Raw genomic sequence first — 18,345 nt, 5'->3', positions numbered from 1 at the left:
GCTCTTTAGCTCACCTTGAATTAGTAGAAATCTAACATGAATCCAAATTAAAACCTAACCCCAACACAGAGCATTTGGAATTCAGCAAGGATGTAACAAAGTTCGAATATTTACTCAGCACAGGAACCCAATATGGATCAGAGAACTGTTGAGAAGAAAGAGCTGGAAAAGTCTAAGCAGAAACATAGAATTATCCCTGAATCTCATGTTATTTTAGATTCTCTTTGGATGGGCTTTTTTGGGGGGGATCACAAATGGACAAAAATGAGACTCTGTGGCTGTCTCTTAACAGACTAATGCTTTCTCTTATCTCACAGGAAGACACAGTAAGAACTTACACTAGGTAAATGTGGCTGTGTTAGTAAGTAGCAGAATATCCTATCTAAGAAAAAAAATTGTATATAAAAAAGAAAAAAGGTAAATAGCAGAATGTATATATGTGAATGATAAAAGTAGTCATCTTGGGAAATCATACGTTTATTCTAACTGTGATACCTATTATTTTTACTAAGGCTTTTTAGCACAACTTCTTTGGAATTGTTTCTAGAGCTTGTGATACATATTTTTAAATATCTTTAGTGAATTTGAATTTTTATGACAGTTAACAACCATCACAAGGAGTATGTGCCATCTAAGCAAGTCTGCTATAAGTCAGGAGATAGAGAGGTTGGTAGAACTCCTCCTCAAGTCTAAAAATCACAGAATTTCAGAGCTCAAAGCCTCCTTAATCATTTAGCCAGGGATTTTAAATTGGTAGTGGTTGATAAGATGGGTTTTAAGAAAGACTGCAAGTCTTGTAGAGCTCTTCTTCCTTGATTTGTGATATATACTGTTGGTTAAAGTAATCCAAGCTCTTCAATTTGTGGGTGAATTTGAGGCTTAGAAAGGTTAAGTGGGGGACTCAGGACTAACAGCTAGGTGGTTGTATATGCCAGAATTCATACCTGCTGGGTCCCTATCTCTTCTACTCAAACTGAGCATATTGGCTCAATTGCTTTCAGGTATGCTTTATTATTTTAATCTGATGTAAACTTGTGTGACTTTTGGGGGCAAATCCAGGACCATGAGAGGTGTATGTTTATGGTATTGGAATCACTACAGGTCATATGTAGACTGTGATTTCTCCACTGGACTCCATAAAACTCGATTCTTTCCTCCAATACAGGTTACATGTTGCTTTATTCACCTCTATATTCTTAGCACCTAGTGCAATATACTGTAAGTGCTGAATGAATGTAGTTTACTCCCTATGCCATGGAACTTTCTGGATTCTTGCGGTGACTAGGTACTCCTTTCTGGAATTTTGGAGTGGATGGCTGCTCAGAGCCTTGCTCTGCAGGCAAGAATGACAAAAAATTGGGTTGTCTTCTGTGATGATGAGAGTCCATTTTTGGATGGGTTTAAGAAGAGGCTATGGAACCTGTCTCAGAATTGCTGAAAAATAATTTCCTGCATTGGGAAGAAGACTTAACTTGCTTCTTTCCAAGTCAATGATTCTATTCTCTGGCAATTTTCAGGATATGCTTTATCCTAATCTAACCTGATCTGACTGACCTCTGGTGGGCAGATCCAGAATCATAGCTTGTTTATAAATTTATTGTGGTAAGATGAGTCCTGGGTCATTCTAGGCAATCATTAGATGATTTGGAGAAAAGTTTCTTGAAATTTTAACTTTTTGAACCCTTGTTACAGATGAAATAAACCAAACCGTTACATTTTCTGTTCCATTGAGTTAAAATCCAGTTAAAATTTGGCATAGATTAACATGACCATGGTTGCAAAAGGCAGATAATGAAACTGAGACCCAAAGATGTCTTAACTTGTCTCCCAAGACTAATCTCCCTGTTGACTATTGACCAGTGCCGTAAACCCCTAATCTAATTGCTATCACTCACATAAAAGAAACAAATAGAAAAAATTACTTTTTTTCTTTATTCACAGATTGACTTTTATGGTCTCTAAGCTCAACTTTGGCAATGTGTACCTGTTGCTGAGGTTAACAACTTGTGTAAGCATCCCATGTCTTAGAAGACTTTCTGAGTGCTACCAGTCACTTGAGGGACACTGAATATTGGTAAAGCATAAAACTGCTTATAAAGTTATCCATTTTGCTCTTATATATTCATAGATTATTTGGAACAAATGAAAACCAAAAACTGGCCAGAAAATGCTGGCTAGAAAAAAACAAAACAAAACAAAAAAGCCTTCTGTTATCTCCCAACTTTAACTATTTAATGGAACAGCCATAGGAATTCATTCCCAGACCAGTCAAGCGTCAGAATGGCTCCCATGAGAAAACTTAAAGTTAGTTACAGAAAATGCTGTACCTGGAAAGGAGTCCAGTGGCAAATAAGGGTTAGTGAGAAAGCCAGTGCAGACCATGACAGCATCAAAGATGGCTGACTCTTGCTTCTCTTCATGCATAGTGACCACCTCCCATTGGCCAGAGACAGTAAAATCTGAGCATTTTGTTACACTGCAGACTTTGGTCTGAAAAAGGAATCACAGATATGATTAGCAGTTGTCAATTAAGCACTTGCCAGTTGATGTACCAATGACATTTTAAAAGTTCTAGAACACAGAATAAACATAGTTAATAAGTATAACCCTAGAAACCTAATCAGGTTACTAGACTAATTGTGATTCCCTAGATGGAAGTAGTCTAAGCTTGGAGAGATTATCTAAGACATGTGGTGACATCCAAACATTTTGAGTGATTTGCTCAAATTCTCACTGATAGAATCAGAATTAGAACCTAAGTTTCTGATGCCTTTTTCATTATTCTTTCTGTTATGCAACCTTATTTCTCACAGGGCTGTCTCTTTAACAATAATTGCTTTGACAGATACATGGGTAAGATATAATTGAAAACACGAATTTGGTCCTGGTTATATTAGCTTATGAGGTTTTATAGAATATGTTGAAGTTTTTCCAGAACTAGAAAGCAATTGAAAAGTGCTAATATTATGGCCTGAATTTTTTTGAAAGCAGTCCTCATTTCAAAGAATCTATTTTTTGTGCTTAGTGAGTACATACATGTACATGATTACTGGGCTTTAGTTCAGGAAATATATGTACAATAAATCTCAGACAAGTCAAATTTAAAAGGATAAATTATTCAATGACCAAAAGGCTTCCTATCTTCCTTTCTTTTTAAAGTTTTAAATAATATAGGCTTCTTAAGTCCCTCTTAATGGGTTCACTATTTGGTTTATACTATTTGAAGTGCTTATTGTGTTTCTGCATTTGTATTGCAGCTGTCTTTTCTAAAACTAAATTTTCAGTTAGTTTAAAATCCTTCAAAATATATTTATTTTTAATCATAAAAATAATAAATGTGTAGCCTGGGCAACATGGCAAAACCCCATCTTTACAAAAAAATACAAAAATATTAGCCAGGTGTGGTGGTCCATGCCTGTAGTCCCAGCTACTCAGGAGGCTGATAAGGGAGAATCACCTGTGCTTGGGAAGTCAAGGCTTCAGTGAGCCGTGATAGTGTCATTGCACTCCAGCCTGGGCAACAGAGTGAGACCCTGTCCCCCACCCCAAAAAAGTTTGTCATTAAAAATTTGGAATATATAGAGAGGAATGAGAAGCAAAACCAAACATAATCAACTACAGATCACATTTGAGTAATAGCTATTTGTGTTTACTTTTTTTTTTGAGATGGAGTCTTGCTCTGTCACCCAGGCTGGAGTGCAGTGGTGCAATCTCGGCTCACTGCGACCTCTGCTTGCCTGGTTCCAGTGATTCTCCTGCCTCAGCCTCCTGAGTAACTGGGACTACAAGCACGTGCTACCACATCTGGCTAATTCTGTGTATTTTTAGTAGAGATGGGGTTTCACTGTGTTAGCCAGGATGGTCTTGATTTCCTGACCTCGTGATCCACCCACTTTGGCCCCCCAAAGTGCTGGGATTATAGGAGTGAGCCACCACACCTGGCCTCGTGTTTACTTGTTAAAACTTTGGTGAACATCTAGCTTTTTAAAAATTGTTCTAAAAAGGCCTTGTGCCTGGCACAGTGGCTCATGCCTATAATCCCCACCCTTTGGGAGGCCAAGGCAGGAGGATAGCCTGAGCTCAGGAGTTCAAGACCACTCTGGGCAGCATAGTGAGACCTTATCTCTACTAAAAGTTAAAAAAAAAATTAGCTGGGCATGGTAGTATGTGCCTGTAGTCCCAGCTATTAATACTTGGGAGGCTGAGGTGGGAGGATTTCTTGAGCCTAGGAGGTGGAGGCTGCAGTGAGACAAGATCCTGCCACTGTACTCCAGCTTGGGTGACAGAGTGAGACTTTGTTTCAAACAACAACAACAAAATAAAAAAGGTCTTGGGCAGCATATAGTAAAGGAAGTACTTCAAATTCAGAAATTCTGATGCATTAAAAAGAATATTTTTATATGTTGTATATATTCATTATGATAATGCTTTATTTTTACTGTATCCATTGCCAAATAAGGAAGTGGAATAAAATACTCTTTGGAAATCTCTTTAGGAAGATGTACTAGTCCATTTTCACAATGCTGATAAAGACAGATTAGAGACTGGGCAGTTTACAGAGGAAAAAGGTTTAATGGAGAACTCACAGTTCCATGTGACTAGGGAAGCCTCACAATTATGGCAGGAGCAAAGAGGAGCAAGTCACGTCTTAACATGGATTATGTCAGGCAAAGAGAGAGCCTGTGCAGGGAAACTCTGCCTTATAAAGCCATCAGATCTTGTGAGACTTATTCACTATCACGAGAACAGCATGGGAAAGACCTACCCTTATGATTCAGTTACCTCCCTCTGGGCCCCTCTCACAACATGTGAGAATTCAAGATGACATTTGGGTGGGGATACAGCCAAGCCATATTACTCTGCCCCTGGCTCATCCCAAATCTCATGTCCTCACATTTCAAAAGCAATTATGCCTTCCCAACAGTCCCCCTCAAAGTCTTAACTCATTTCAGCATTAACTCAAAAGTTCACAGTCCAAAGTCTCAACTGTGACATGGCAAGTCCCTTCCACCTATGAGCCTGTGAAATCAAAAGTTGGTTAGTTACTTCCTAGATACAGTGGAGGTACAGGTATTAGGTAAATACAGCCATTCCTAATGGGAGAAATTGGTCAAAACAAAATTGGCTACAGGCCCCATGCAAGTCTGAAGTCCAGCAGGCCAGTCAAATCTTAAAGCTCCAAAATGATCTCCTTTGACTCCATGTCTCACATCCAGGTCACGCTGACACAAGAGTTGGGTTCCCATGGTCTTGGGCAGCTCTTCTCCTGTGGCTTTGCAGGGTACAGCTTCCCTCCTGGCTGCTTTCACAGGCTGTCATTGCATGTCTGCAGCTTTCCAGGCACATGGATCTGACATTCTGGGGTCTGAAGGACGGTGGCCCTCTTCTCACAGCTCCATTAGGTAGTGCCCCAGTAGAGACTCTGTGTGGGGACTCTGACCCCACATTTCCCTTCTGCACTGCCCTAGCAGAGGTTTTCCATGAGATCCCTGCCCCAGTAGCAAACTTCTGCCTGCACATCCAGGCATTTCCATATATCCTCCGAAATCTAGGTGGAGGTTTCCAAACCTCAGTTCTTGACTTCTGTGCACTTGCAGGCTCAACACAACGTGGGAGCTGCCAGGTCTTCGGGCTTGCACCCTCTGAAGTCACTGCCTGAGCTCTATGTTGGCCCCTTTTAGCCACAGCTGGAGCAGCTGGGATTCAGGCACCAAGTCCCTTAGCTGCACACAGCATGGGGACTCTGGGCCTGGTCCATGAAACCACTTTTTCCTCCTAGGCCCACAGGCATGTGATGGGAGGGGCTGTGGTGAAGACCTCTGACATGCCCTGGAGACATTTTCCCCACTGCTTTGGGGGTTAACACTGGGCTCCTGGTTATTTATGCATATTTCTGCAGTTGGCTTGGATTTCTTCTCAGAAAATAAGATTTTTTTTTTTAATTGCATTGTCAGGCTGCAGGTTTTCTGAACTTTTATGCTCTGATTCCCTTTTAAAACTGAATGCCTTTAACAGCACCCAAGTCACCTCTTGATTGTTTTGCTGCTTAGAAATTTCTTCCGCCAGATACCCTAAATCATCTCTCTCAAGTTCAAAGTTCCACAAATCTCTAGGGCAGGAGCAAAATGCCACCAGTCTCATTGCTAGAACATAAGAAGAGGCAGTACAATGAGCTCCATAGAGACAGTGCTGGGGCAAGTGAGAGCTGGATGGGCACTGGGCAACTCTGTGCCTTGCTAAGGAAAAATAACTAAACATGGGCAAAGAAGATCCTAAGAAGCCCAGAGGCAAAATGTCATCATGTGCAATTTTTGTGCAAACTTGTAGGGAGGAGCATAAGAAAAAGCACCCAGATGCTTCAGTCAATTTCTCAGAGCTTTCTAAGAAGTGCCCAGAGTGGTGGAAGACCATGTCTGCTAAGGAGAAAGGAAAATTCGAAGATATGGCAAAGGCGGACAAGGCCCGTTATGAAAGAGAAATGAAAACCTATCGACAGGAAGGGAGTTCAAAGATCTCAACGCACCTGAGAGGCCTCCTTCAGCCTTTTTCCTGTTCTGCTCTGAGTATCACCCAAATATTGAAGGAGAACATCCTGGCCTGCCCATTGGTGATGTTGCAAAGAAATTGGGAGGGATGTGGAATAACACTGTTGTAGATGACAAGCAGCCTTGTGAAAAGAAGGCTGTGAGGCTGAAGGAAAAATACAAAAAGATTATTGCGCCTCAAAAAAAAAAAAAAAAAAAAAAAAAAAAAAGATTATTGCTGCATATTGAGCTAAAGGAAAGCCTGATGCAGCAAAAAAGGGATTTGTCAAGCCTGAAAAAAAGCAAGAAAAAGAAGGAAGAGGAGGAAGATAAGGAAGATGAAGAGGATGATGAGGAGGAGGAAGATGAAGAAGATGAAGATGAAGAAGATGATGAATAAGTTGGTTCTAGCATAGTTTTTTTCTTGTCTATAAAGCATTTAACCCCCCTCTACGCAACTCACTCCTTTAAAAATTGCAATGTAAGGCTGTGTAGGATTTGTTTTTAAACTGTACAGTGTCTTTGTTTGTACAGTTAACACATTAACGAATGTATCTTTAGATAGCCCTGTCCTGGTGGTATTTTCAATAGCCACTAACCTTGCCTGGTATAGTATGAGGGTTGTAAATTGGCATGGAAATTTAAAGCAGGTTCTTGTTGGTGCACAGCACAAATTAGTTATATATGGGGGTTGTAGATTTTTCATCTTCAGCTGTCTCTGATGCAGTTTATATGAAATAATTGTTGTTCTGTTAACTGAATACCACTCTGTAATTGCAAACAAACAAACAAACAAAAAAAGGTTCAGCTGTTTGTTTACATTCTGAATGCTTCTAAGTAAATACAGTTTTTTTTTTTATTAGTATTGTTGTCCTTTTCATAGGTCTGAAATTTTTCTTCTTGAGGGGAAGTTAGTCTTTGCTTTTGCCCATTTTGAATCACATGAATTATTACAGTGTTTATCCTTTCATACAGTTAGCTAATAAAAAGCTTTTGTCTACACACCCTGCATATCATATGGGGGTAAAGTTAAGTTGAGATAGTTTTCATCCATAATTGAACATCCAAAATCTTGATCAGTTAAGAAATTTAACATAGCCCACTTATATTTACAAACTGAAGAGCAATCAATCTACTCAAAGCATGGGATTATTAGAATCAAACATTTTGAAAATCTGTCCTTGAAGGAGTAATAGAAAAGTATGTTCTAACCTTTACATGAGGACTCTATTCTTTAACTCCCATTACCATGTAATGGCAGTTATATCTTGCAGTTCCCACATTAAAGAAGACCTGCAAATGTATCCCCAAAAGCATGAGCTTAAAATACAAGACTGCTGTATTAAACTTTTTGTTGACATTAGTCTCAGTGAAGACTATGAAAATGCTGGCTATAGATGTCTTTTCCCATTTATCTAAATATGGACTGCTCAGGAAATGAGACTTTCCATTAAAAGTATTTTTAATTAATTGGGCCAACTTTTAAAACAAAGATGTCACATTCAAAAGAGCATATATTTTCCTATATTATGGTTTGCCTCATCAAAAATCCAAATAGGAGGAAAGAAGACACTTAAACTTTGCATCTCAGTATGAGTTATTCAATTTATTTGAATGATTTTTCTTTACAAAACAAATTCATTCATTAGTCATGTTTATCTGCTTAGCAGTTTAGGGAACAATTTGGCAATTTTGTAGTTTTCAAGATTATGGTTTTCTTAAAGTGCCAGTATTTTAAAAGAGCATTCTTGTAATTTTACATGCTTTTGTGATGGAGTGCTGTTTTGTTATAGAATTTTGACTTGGATTCTTTCCATTTGCATTTGTTTATGTAATTTCAGGAGGAATACTGAACATCTGAGTCCTGGATGATACTAATAAACTAATAATTGCAGATTTTTTTTAAAAACAAATAAGCAAACAAACAAAAAACTATAACAAGAGTCACCTTTACTCCAGTTCCCAACAAGTTCCTCCTCTCCATCTGAGACCATCTCAGCCCGGACCTTATTGTTCATATCACTATCAGCATTTTCGTCAAAGCCATTCAACAAGTCTCTAGGAAGTTCCAAAGTTTCCCACATTTTCCTTTCTTCTTCAGAGCCCTCCAAACTGCTCTAACCTCTGCCAGTTACACAGTTCCAAAGTCACTTCTACATTTTTTAGTATCTTTTCACCAACTCCCCACTCTACTGGTACCAATTTACTATATTTGTTTTCATGCTGCTGATAAAGACATACCAGAGACTGGGCAATTTATAAAGGAAAGAGGTTTAATGGAGAACTCATAGTTCGTCATGGCTGGGGAAGCCTCACAATCGTGGCAGAAGGTAAGGAGGAGCACGTCACGTCTTACGTGCATGGCGGCAGGCAAAGAGAGAGCTTGTGCAGGGAAGCTCCGCCTTCTAAAGCCATCAGATCTCATGAGACTTATTCACTATCAGGAGAACAGTATGGGAAAGACCTGCCCCCATGGTTAAATTACCTCCCACTGGGTCCCTCCCCCAACATGTGAAAATTCAAGATGAGATTTGGATGGTGGCACAGCCAAACCATATCAGAGGGCTTTTAAGGTCAGGAATGTGAATGTAAATTTTATTTTCCACTTATTTTGGTCAATGTCTCCATTTCTGTTGCTTTCTATGTATAATTTTCTGTGAATTCCTCATCATCCTCATCTCTGATAGGAGAGGGAGAAAGGAGAAGGGAAACATAGATTTTCATATGTTTCTTGGAGAGGAAACAGAGAAAAAGAGGGGGAAAAAAAGAGAACAAAAAGGATATATTATTCATTTGTCCCTGTCCTACTACCTTCCTCCTGTCTTTAACCTCTGAAATGGGAGAGGAATGGGGCATTGTAGAATAACAATATTCAAAGATTTTTCTATTTTCAAGAATATCTAGAAAAGATTTCCTTCACATAGCAAGGTTCTCTTGTGTATGGGCCACTGCACATGTTTATTCCTATAAAAGGATAGTCAAGAAGAGAGTGGGAGCTGGGAGTGGTGGCTCATGCCTGTAATCCCAGCACTTTGGGAGGCCAAGGCAGGAGGATTGCTTGAGCTCAGGTGTTTGAGATTGCGTGGCCAACATGGTGAGACCCCATTGCTACAAAATATAAAAAGCTAGCTGGGTGTGGTGGTGTGCATCTGTGTTCCCAGCTACTTGGGAGGCTGAGGTATGAGAATCACCTGAGCTTAGGAAGTCCAGGCTGCAGTGAGCCATGATCACGCCACTGCATTCCAGCCTGGGCAACAAAGTGAGACCCTGTCTCAAAACAAACAAACAAACAAACAAAACCAAACAGGAGACTGGGGAAAGGGGCTGGTAGTTCTCAGTGTCCATGTGGGTAGGCATTTGGCCCAAGCTGAAAATGTGGCTTGATATTTTTTAGGTTCCCTAAGATACTTGGATATAAGTATTGCAAACTAAAATTTTATACTTGTGAATCTTTACACAAAGTATCCGCCCCCACCTCCAGATTTACTTGAAGTGGGGAGTAAGTATAGGGAGAAAATAAATCCAGTCAGGTGTCATTAATATTGCCAGTTTAGTATCTCATCTACAGAGCCCATGGCTAGGCTGGAGAGATAAGAGAAAATATGTAAGAAATACTTTCTGACTACTGACTGATGTTTTGTGTCTTACCTTGAATTGAATGTGTTTCAGAAGGTTGAAGTGGTTTGCATACATTTTGAGATATTCCAGGAATTGAGAATTTGGCACATAGTTTGGATAATCTTCTGGGAATGGAAAGTCAGAGTAACAAGACATCTCCTTGCAGCTGTTGGAAACCACAGACTTGTAGAGACTGGCTCTGCCTTCTTCAACATGTTCCTGTACAAACAGTGCACACACATGAACATTCATTGCATGCTCACAAATAAGCCTGGGAAGAACTCACCTGTCCAGATGCGCACAGTATCACTGCCAAGCACAGGATAATATAGAAATACATGAGAATCAGTAAATAGTATTTATCTGAATGATGGACAATTGCTAGGTAATTTGGTTTTATGGGGTATTCTGGAAATGATTATGGAGAAGATGGTTCAGATTATGAAGGATCTTGTATTCAAAGTTAAGGAATTTGGATTTTACAGGAAGGTTATGCCAATCTATGAACGTTCTAAATATAGAAGTGATTCATATCACTTCTACATTTTGGAAAGATAACTCTGGTTCTACAAAAGGTGAATTAGACAGGACTAGGACAGAAGGAAGGGGGCGTTAGCCCGGAGCCTAAAACACAAATCCACTTAATTGCTAATGAGGGCATGGCATGAGCAGGGGCAATGACAACTGGAACCCAGAAAGGTGAGATTTGTGAGATGGCAGTAAGGTAGAACATATAGGATTGCAAAATCAATTAGATTTAGGGGTTGAGAGAGGAAGCAGTCAAAGGTTTCCAGACTGGACAACTGTGTGTGTGAAATTTTCCCATTTCCCACCCCCAGTTTTTACTCAAATAACTAGCAAATATCAATATCTCATAAGACTACAGCAAAGTTGAATAATAAGCAGTTTCAGTAATGTTTTTAATATATATTGCCTCTGTCTTTTGGGCAGTAGTAAGGAGGATTATTCTGATTTCAGTGGGAAGGTTCTTGTATTTTAACATTATTTACCATCTTGCATATGTATAGTTCATTTTTCCTGTGAAATAAAAATTATTTAATTTATGCAAACAAGTAGAAACATGAACATAAATCTCACATACAGAGAGGGCTTTCTCTGTTTCTGCAAAGGATATAAATTGATATCACATATAGATTTTCATGTATCTGCATGAAATATACAGCAATCACAGAGAGCAAAATTATAAACATATCTCCGTGGTTTAAATTAATGTTGTTTATCTCATTGACTGATAAGAGTTGATTATAACCTGCTTATCTGTGGCCCACCCGTCACACAGACTCAGCTAAAATGCTTGAGAAAGATGACTATTTAAATCTTGATATTTTATTCAGCTGGAATATCTAAAGCAGTGTTATTCAAATATGGTCTGCAGAGTAATACTGATATGAATTGTTTGTTACCAGTCTGTTACAGGATAAATACAGAAATCGAGAGTAAGCATTTAGAAACTTTTATAGCAATAATCTGACGTTGCTCAATATGTAAGCATGTGGACACCGTTTTGTTGAACAGGATATAAATCAGTCTTGTTTTTGTCTAACTTGTGTGATGAGTTTGAGTTGTGTACTAGTCATATGCCATAGGACTGTATTATCATGTGCAGTGTTTTAAGGTTATTTTGAAAACTGTCACCTAAAAGTGCATTAAATCTGGAATCATTTGCTTTCACTGAAAGATAATTTATATTTAAACTTATAGTATAAGTTATTTGAACTGGTTACGGATAAAAGACTGAAGATACATTAAAAAAATGTAGCACTATCAGCTTCATTTTGGATAGCAGTTAAAAAATACCCTGAACTTGCTGAGACTGGTTTAAAAATCTCTTCCTCATTTCAATCAACATAGCTCTGTGAGCCTCCTTTCTCTACTTTTTTTTTTTTTTCTTTTTTGAGACGGAGTCTCGCTCTGTCGCCCCGGGCTGGAGTGCAGTGGCCGGATCTCAGCTCACTGCAAGCTCCGCCTCCCGGGTTTACGCCATTCTCCTGCCTCAGCCTCCGGAGTAGCTGGGACTACAGGCGCCCGCCATCTCGCCCAGCTAGTTTTTTGTATTTTTTTAGTAGAGACGGGGTTTCACAGTGTTGACTGCTGTTAAGCAATGTTTAGAAATAGTTTAGATACACATTATCCCCTGCAAAGAGCATTGCCATCCATTCAAACCAGATTAGGTAAATTGACAACCAGGAAGCAAGATTGTCATATTAAAAACCTTAAATAGTAATTATAAAAATGTGTATTTAAAATGTGTCTACCAGTGTCTAACATGGAGAACTGCAATTTCATACAAAATATTTGTTTGGCAAAAAGTTACAAGGGTAATGATGACTCTCTGTGTCAATTGCCTATGTTTCAAAGAACAATGTGTTCATTTTTTGTAATTGTTTTCCCTTATATCTGTGTTGTTTAATGACACTTACTGAAATTAATTTTATAATTTCTGACTCTATAAATTTAAAATTTACGTTTTGTATTTTTTCTTTGTGTGATTTTCATTTTTCTAAGAATTCTTTTTATTATATTTGACAACAGTCTACAATTAATTGGAAAAAAACTTGATTGTTCTTCACTGTTTGAGAAGCTCAGCTCTGTAGCTCAGCACCTTTTAATTTTGTTAGGATGTGCTTGGGTAGTCTTATTAACATGTGGATGCTGACTCTGTAAGTCAGGCTGAGCCTGAGATTGTGCGTTTCTTTTTTTTCTTTTCTTTTTTCTTTTTTTGAGATGGAGTCTTGCTGTGTTGCCCAGGCTGGAGTGCAGTGGCCCGATCTCGGCTCCCTGCAATCTCCACCTCCTGCGTTCACACCATTCTGCTGCCTCAGCCTCCCGAGTAGCTGGGACTACAGGTGCCTGCCACCATGCCTGGCTAATTTTTTTTTTTTGTATTTTTACTAGAGACGGGGTTTCACCGTGTTAGCCAGGATGGTCTCGATCTCCTGATCTTGTGATCCGCCTGCCTCGGCCTCCCAAAGTGCTGTGATTACAGGTGTGAGCCACTGCGCCCGGCCGAGATTGTGCATTTCTAACAAGCTCCTATGCAGATGCTGCTGGCCAATGGACCATATTTTGAGTGAGAGTGCTTTAGGGTGCCCAATAGGATGTATAGAGGCCACATAAACACTTTTGAATTTACCAGTGGCCATGTTAAAAAAGTAAAAAGAAACAAGTGAAATTAATTTTAAGAGTATATTTTATTTAACTCAATATACCCAAAATATACTTTTTCTCTCTATATAAATTTAATATATATAAAAATTTGTGTGTATGTATATATAAATTAAAAATTTTAAAGCATTTTATAATGGCATGTTTAAATATCAGCGATTCATAGGAACTGAATAAGCCAGGGAACCATTTATTTTATGAAAACTTAAAGCCAATAAACTGACAAATTAGAGAGAAAAAGAAACTTTCTGTTTCTCAAAACATAGGAAGATAATTGTCAAGGCAGAAAGATGAAGTGCTTCCAGGAAACACTGAAGCCTGTTGTGAAATAATGTATCACAGATGTTAATATATGAGAAACTGTAGCTTAGAGAAGAAACCTAGCCCTTAGGATAAAATCTAAGACCAGCACTTACTCTTGTCTCTCTTTCCTTCCACTGATTGTTTCTCCTGGAAATAGAAAAGGTCTGGAGTATTTAGCATATACACAGAGAGTATGAGTCTGGGCCCCTTCTGAATGGTATTGGTAGGACCTGGGCCCTCACCTCCAGTGTTCACCTCACTGTGCAGTCTGCCCCAGTGATTTCCAGGCCCTGCCAGACTTCAATACCCAGCCCGCACCCTCCCACCCGTGCTGCAGATACTCTGAGCATTGTACCTGTGGGGTCCAGCAGTTGCCTTGAACTCTGACGGTGGAAACACATGCCCTCTAAAAATGGATGGGGCCACTTAGGAGAAGATTTTTGTTTTCATGAAGAGAAACATGGGTGAGTGGAGAAAAAAGGAGAGGAGCGTTGAACTGTGGAAAGAGGGAAGAGACTAAGAGCACGAGCAGAGGGGTTTCTGTCCTTCTGGTCCATTTTGGTCCTGCAGTACAGTGGGGAGGTCACCATCACCACTGGCATACTTGCTTGGACTCCTTGAGACACAGCCCAGGATTTGCCTGATTCTTGAGCTGTGAAACAGACTCCAGAAATGCATGCAATGTAGTTCTTAACAGAATAGGCCTCAATATCAGACTGCCTGGGTTTATACTCAAGTTCTACGTTTTTAGCTGGGTGATCTGGGAATTTTCTTAACTTTTCTCAGTTTTTATATCTATATGCTGGAACAACAATATTATATATCCCCTAGGATAAATTGGAGTGATAGCTATCATGCTAATGGAACAATGAAGCAATGGTATCATGCTAATGGTACTAATGGAACAATGCCTCTAGGCTGTCAATAATATTAATCATTATTTGTATTATTCTTTCACAGCTACCATGGAAATTTATTTTCTTAAGTTTGTGTCCTTCAGGCAGGAGTGTAGGCAATGGGAAGAAAATTTTGTCAAGTCAGTTTTCTTTCTCATTTTAAAAACAGATATAAAGTGATGATAAAATTCACCCCTAAATAGAGACCTTCTCTCTATATGCACAATATTCACATCTCCTGTTCTCCAAGAATTTTAATTTCTTCCTTCTTTTCATTTCCTTAAAACAGCTGGCACCCGGTTTACTTTGTTGCCCCTTCTCTCTGGTGAGATTCAGACTCTCGCTGGAGGGCAGGGTCCAGTTCCTGGGTCTATATCGCAGGGGAGCTGTGGATACCTCAGAGGAAATTTGAGGAACCTTCAAGAATGTAAGCTCCATGAGGATAGGGGCCTGTCAGGGGTACCCCACTAGGATGATAGTCATTAAAACATGTTTATTGGATATATGAATACACGTTTTAGAAATAAGGATTTTAATGAAAGTTCACAGGAATTAGATTTGCCAAACCTAAAGAAGAAATAGTTGAGGAACTATTCCTCAGTGATTTATGAGTGTGAATTATTTTTACACTTCATCATTGCCCTCACTGAATGTAAAAATATGTGGTATGTAAGGCACATAGTAGGGTTTCAATCAATGTTTGTTGAATACACGAAAGCGTGCATGTGCCGAGAAAAAGAACTGGATGCACATGAGGAAGACATCATTCTAGGGAGGGTTAACGGGCCCCAGCAAATGTTACAGGGAGGTGAAGGATGAAGTTCAGTGTTTCTACCCCACAGTACTGTTAGTCACCTCTAGATGATGTCTGTGTGCTTTTACCTGAAGACTGTTTCTCAAAGTCTCCTCCTGCACTACAATTATCTGAAAGTAATATTTGATGATAATTCCTCAAATTTTGTTTCAAGTATCACTTTGTAACGGTGATAGTCAACCTACTGTGTTACTTTCCTAAGCCTCCCCTCCCTCTGAAGAGTCTGAGAAGTGTTCCACGCGCATGCCCGGCCTCTACTTGGGTCAGAAGTGGTTCTTTATCCCTGTAGCATTTTTCTTGTTAGTGGTTTCTACCCCCTCTCCTTCCCCAGGGTATGATGTTCTTTCTTTTTCATTGTAACTCCTGCCTGATCTCTCTTTTCCTTAAAACTGTGGTAGCTGGGAGAGGCCAGAGTCACGACATTGTGAGTATCCAATGAAATGCAGTAATTTATTTATTTATTTTTGTCTTTTCTTTTCTTTTTGTGGAGAATGGGGTCTTGCTATATTGCCCAGGCAGGTCTTGAACTCCTGAGCTCAAGCTATCCTCCTGCCTCTCCCTCCGTAAGAGCTGGGATTACAGGCAGGAGCCACTGTGCCTGACCAAAATGCAGTAATTTATAAGGTCTCCATTCTCTGGGCCCTCTCTGTATCTGGAAATGGAAACTTTCTCCACATGTGTTTAATTGGATCTCTGCAATTTGCCTTTCTACTTTTGCATTAGGGTCCCTTCCACCCTAAGGCAATAAGAATTCCATTTTGAACACTTTCTGGCAAGCATAGCTATTGCCAGGGCAGGGTTTTTGATTCTAAAGGTTTTAAATGGGCCACCTACCTTGAATGCAAAGACGTCTCTAACTGTGTGTATGTGTGTGTGTGTGTGTGTGTGTGTGTGTGTGTGTGTGTGCCTGTGTGTGTTGGGGAAGGAGGGAAAGGAATGCCTCTAGAAAGACTCAGGAGACTCATTGCATATAAGAGCTGAATGCACCTTTAAGGCTACCTAATTTAGGAATTTCCAGTCAAGCTTTAGAGGAATCTCAAGGTATTACAGAGGTGCCTAAAAAGGCTGCAGTGTCAAGAGAAGGCTGCTGCATGAAGGTGAGGGTGGATTTTCCTAACCCCCCTACTAATTCACCTTTGTATGTGTTTCATACTGGTCCCATGTTTTCATTTTATAAATGAGGTAATAGAGCTGGAATGACTTGTAAGTTGGGTGCCATTTTACCTTGGCTACTGCTTGATACTCCTCTTACTCATCTTTTTGATGTCCAATTGCATTGTCCAGAATATTTCTTCTTCTTCTTCTTCTTTTTTTTTTGAGATGTAGTCTTGCTCTGTCACCCAGGCTGGAGTGTAGTGGCACAATCTCAGCTCACTGCAGCCTTTGCCCCCCAGGTTCCAGCAATTCTCCTGGGTAGCTGGAATTACAGGTGCATGCCACCATGCCTGGATAATTTTCATATTTTTAGTAGAAACGGGGTTTTGCCATGTTGACCAGGCTGGTCTCGAACTCCTGACCTCAGGTGATCTGTCCACCTTGGCCTCCCAAAGTGCTGGGATTATAGGCATGAGCCACCATGCCTGGCTGACCTCTATTTTTCTAATTCTTCAACCCCATTTACTATCCCCACACCCTCTTCACCCTCTGCAGGTGCCATATTTTCTCAATAGAATTGAGGCCTCTGGTGTGCGTGCTCTTATATCTTCTTCCTCTACCTCAAAATTTCTCCTCCATGTTCACCTTCCATTCCCCTCCAATCTCTGGGGAGGGTGTATCTCTTGTCTTCCCACCTTGCCAGGGCTAACCCTTGCACCTGTGCCTACAATTCCACTCCTCTCTTTTCCTGCCAGGATCATGTCTCAATTTGGATTTATGTGCTCAGTTATTTCCAGTCATCCAGATAGTTTCTATTTGCCCACAAAAATCTTTGGGTCTTCCCATCATGCAAACAAAACAAACACAACGACCAGGAAATCTCCTTAATTTTGTTCCTCATTACCCATTGCTTTTTAAACTGAGTGTAAACTGCTTGCCCAAACATGCGGCCACCCTTTTCCCTCCCATTCCTCCTCTTACGTGTACCTTATGCACCAAAAAGCTATTTTAATTTTCCAAATATGCCCAGTACTTTTTCTTTACTGTCCCTACCCTCCCTGGTGTCTTCTGCTCAATCTTGTCTACCTGTTGAAATTTTTCAAAGTCCATCACACACTACCTCTTCAGTGAAGCCTTCTCTGCCTTCCTAAATGTGGCTATCATCCTGCTCTCAATGAAATGCCCACAGCACTGTTTCTGACTTGCAAAATCCTAGCCTTCTTCCATCTGCCTAACAGCTCCTGAGGGCAGGGTGAATCCTTGTCATTTTTGTGTCCCCCACAGTGCTTTGTGCTTTGTGCACTGGTGTTTGACCTACCTGATTTACACAACCGGAAATGGGCCCACCTGGATCTAGACCCATTTCTCGTGAGTCTTAGATCAATGATTTTTAGTGTTAATAATTAGGTGCCTGTGACCTATATAAGGAGCATTTATGTCTGGTGTTGCAGGAGGCTAAGTACTGCTTTTGATCTTTAGGTTTAGTTTTTGTTTGGACTGAGATGACTTTAGTTAAATAACTCTGCTAATTTAGTTAGGCAGTTTCATCTTTCAAGCCAACTCCTGACCCTGACTGATTAGGTATGCTTCTTTGGAATAATGTTAAGAAGGATTCTGAGGCTCCCTAGGGGAAAGGCATCATGTTTGATTAGTCATGTCTTCGATTGACATGGGAGGGGGTAGATTTTTGGTCTAGGTGTCAGGTTTCCGCCATCCTGTTGGAACATGTGTGGTTTGATTCCTGAGAAGAGGCATGCTCTTTTACCTGGTCCTCTTTGGCGGTCTCTAGGCATTGAGGATCATTCTTTATGTGATGCCAAGCTGCCTATGCTGGAGGACTGTGGCTAAACTAGTAACCTTGGCTTCTCTGGAGTTTTACTCACCGAGCTAGAAAATAATTACTTTATTT

At 39.9% G+C, this 18,345-nt stretch overlaps 1 protein-coding gene and 1 pseudogene across 3 annotated transcripts in view; one reads left to right on the top strand and one right to left on the bottom strand.

The window, feature by feature from the left end:
- FMO1 (flavin containing dimethylaniline monoxygenase 1) overlaps positions 1-18,345 on the bottom strand; it is a 38,649-nt gene that overhangs the window by 8,742 nt on the left and 11,562 nt on the right. For 2 of the 3 annotated variants that reach the window (XM_033197609.1, XM_033197608.1), the window contains 2 exons: positions 10,173-10,361; positions 2,328-2,490 (listed from right to left, as the gene is read on the bottom strand). In XM_033197609.1, the coding sequence (XP_033053500.1) occupies positions 2,328-2,490; positions 10,173-10,361 (352 nt within the window). The remainder of the gene's footprint in view (positions 1-2,327; positions 2,491-10,172; positions 10,362-18,345) is intronic. The other variant, XM_033197610.1, reaches the window with a different exon arrangement.
- Positions 6,060-7,383, top strand: LOC117075338 (annotated as a pseudogene).

The sequence above is a fragment of the Trachypithecus francoisi genome, unplaced genomic scaffold, assembly GCF_009764315.1.
Source record: "Trachypithecus francoisi isolate TF-2019V2 unplaced genomic scaffold, Tfra_2.0 Lachesis_group5, whole genome shotgun sequence".
Lineage (NCBI taxonomy): Eukaryota > Metazoa > Chordata > Mammalia > Primates > Cercopithecidae > Trachypithecus > Trachypithecus francoisi.
Note: the sequence above shows the minus strand (reverse complement) of the source record. Positions and strands in the feature narration are given on the sequence as shown.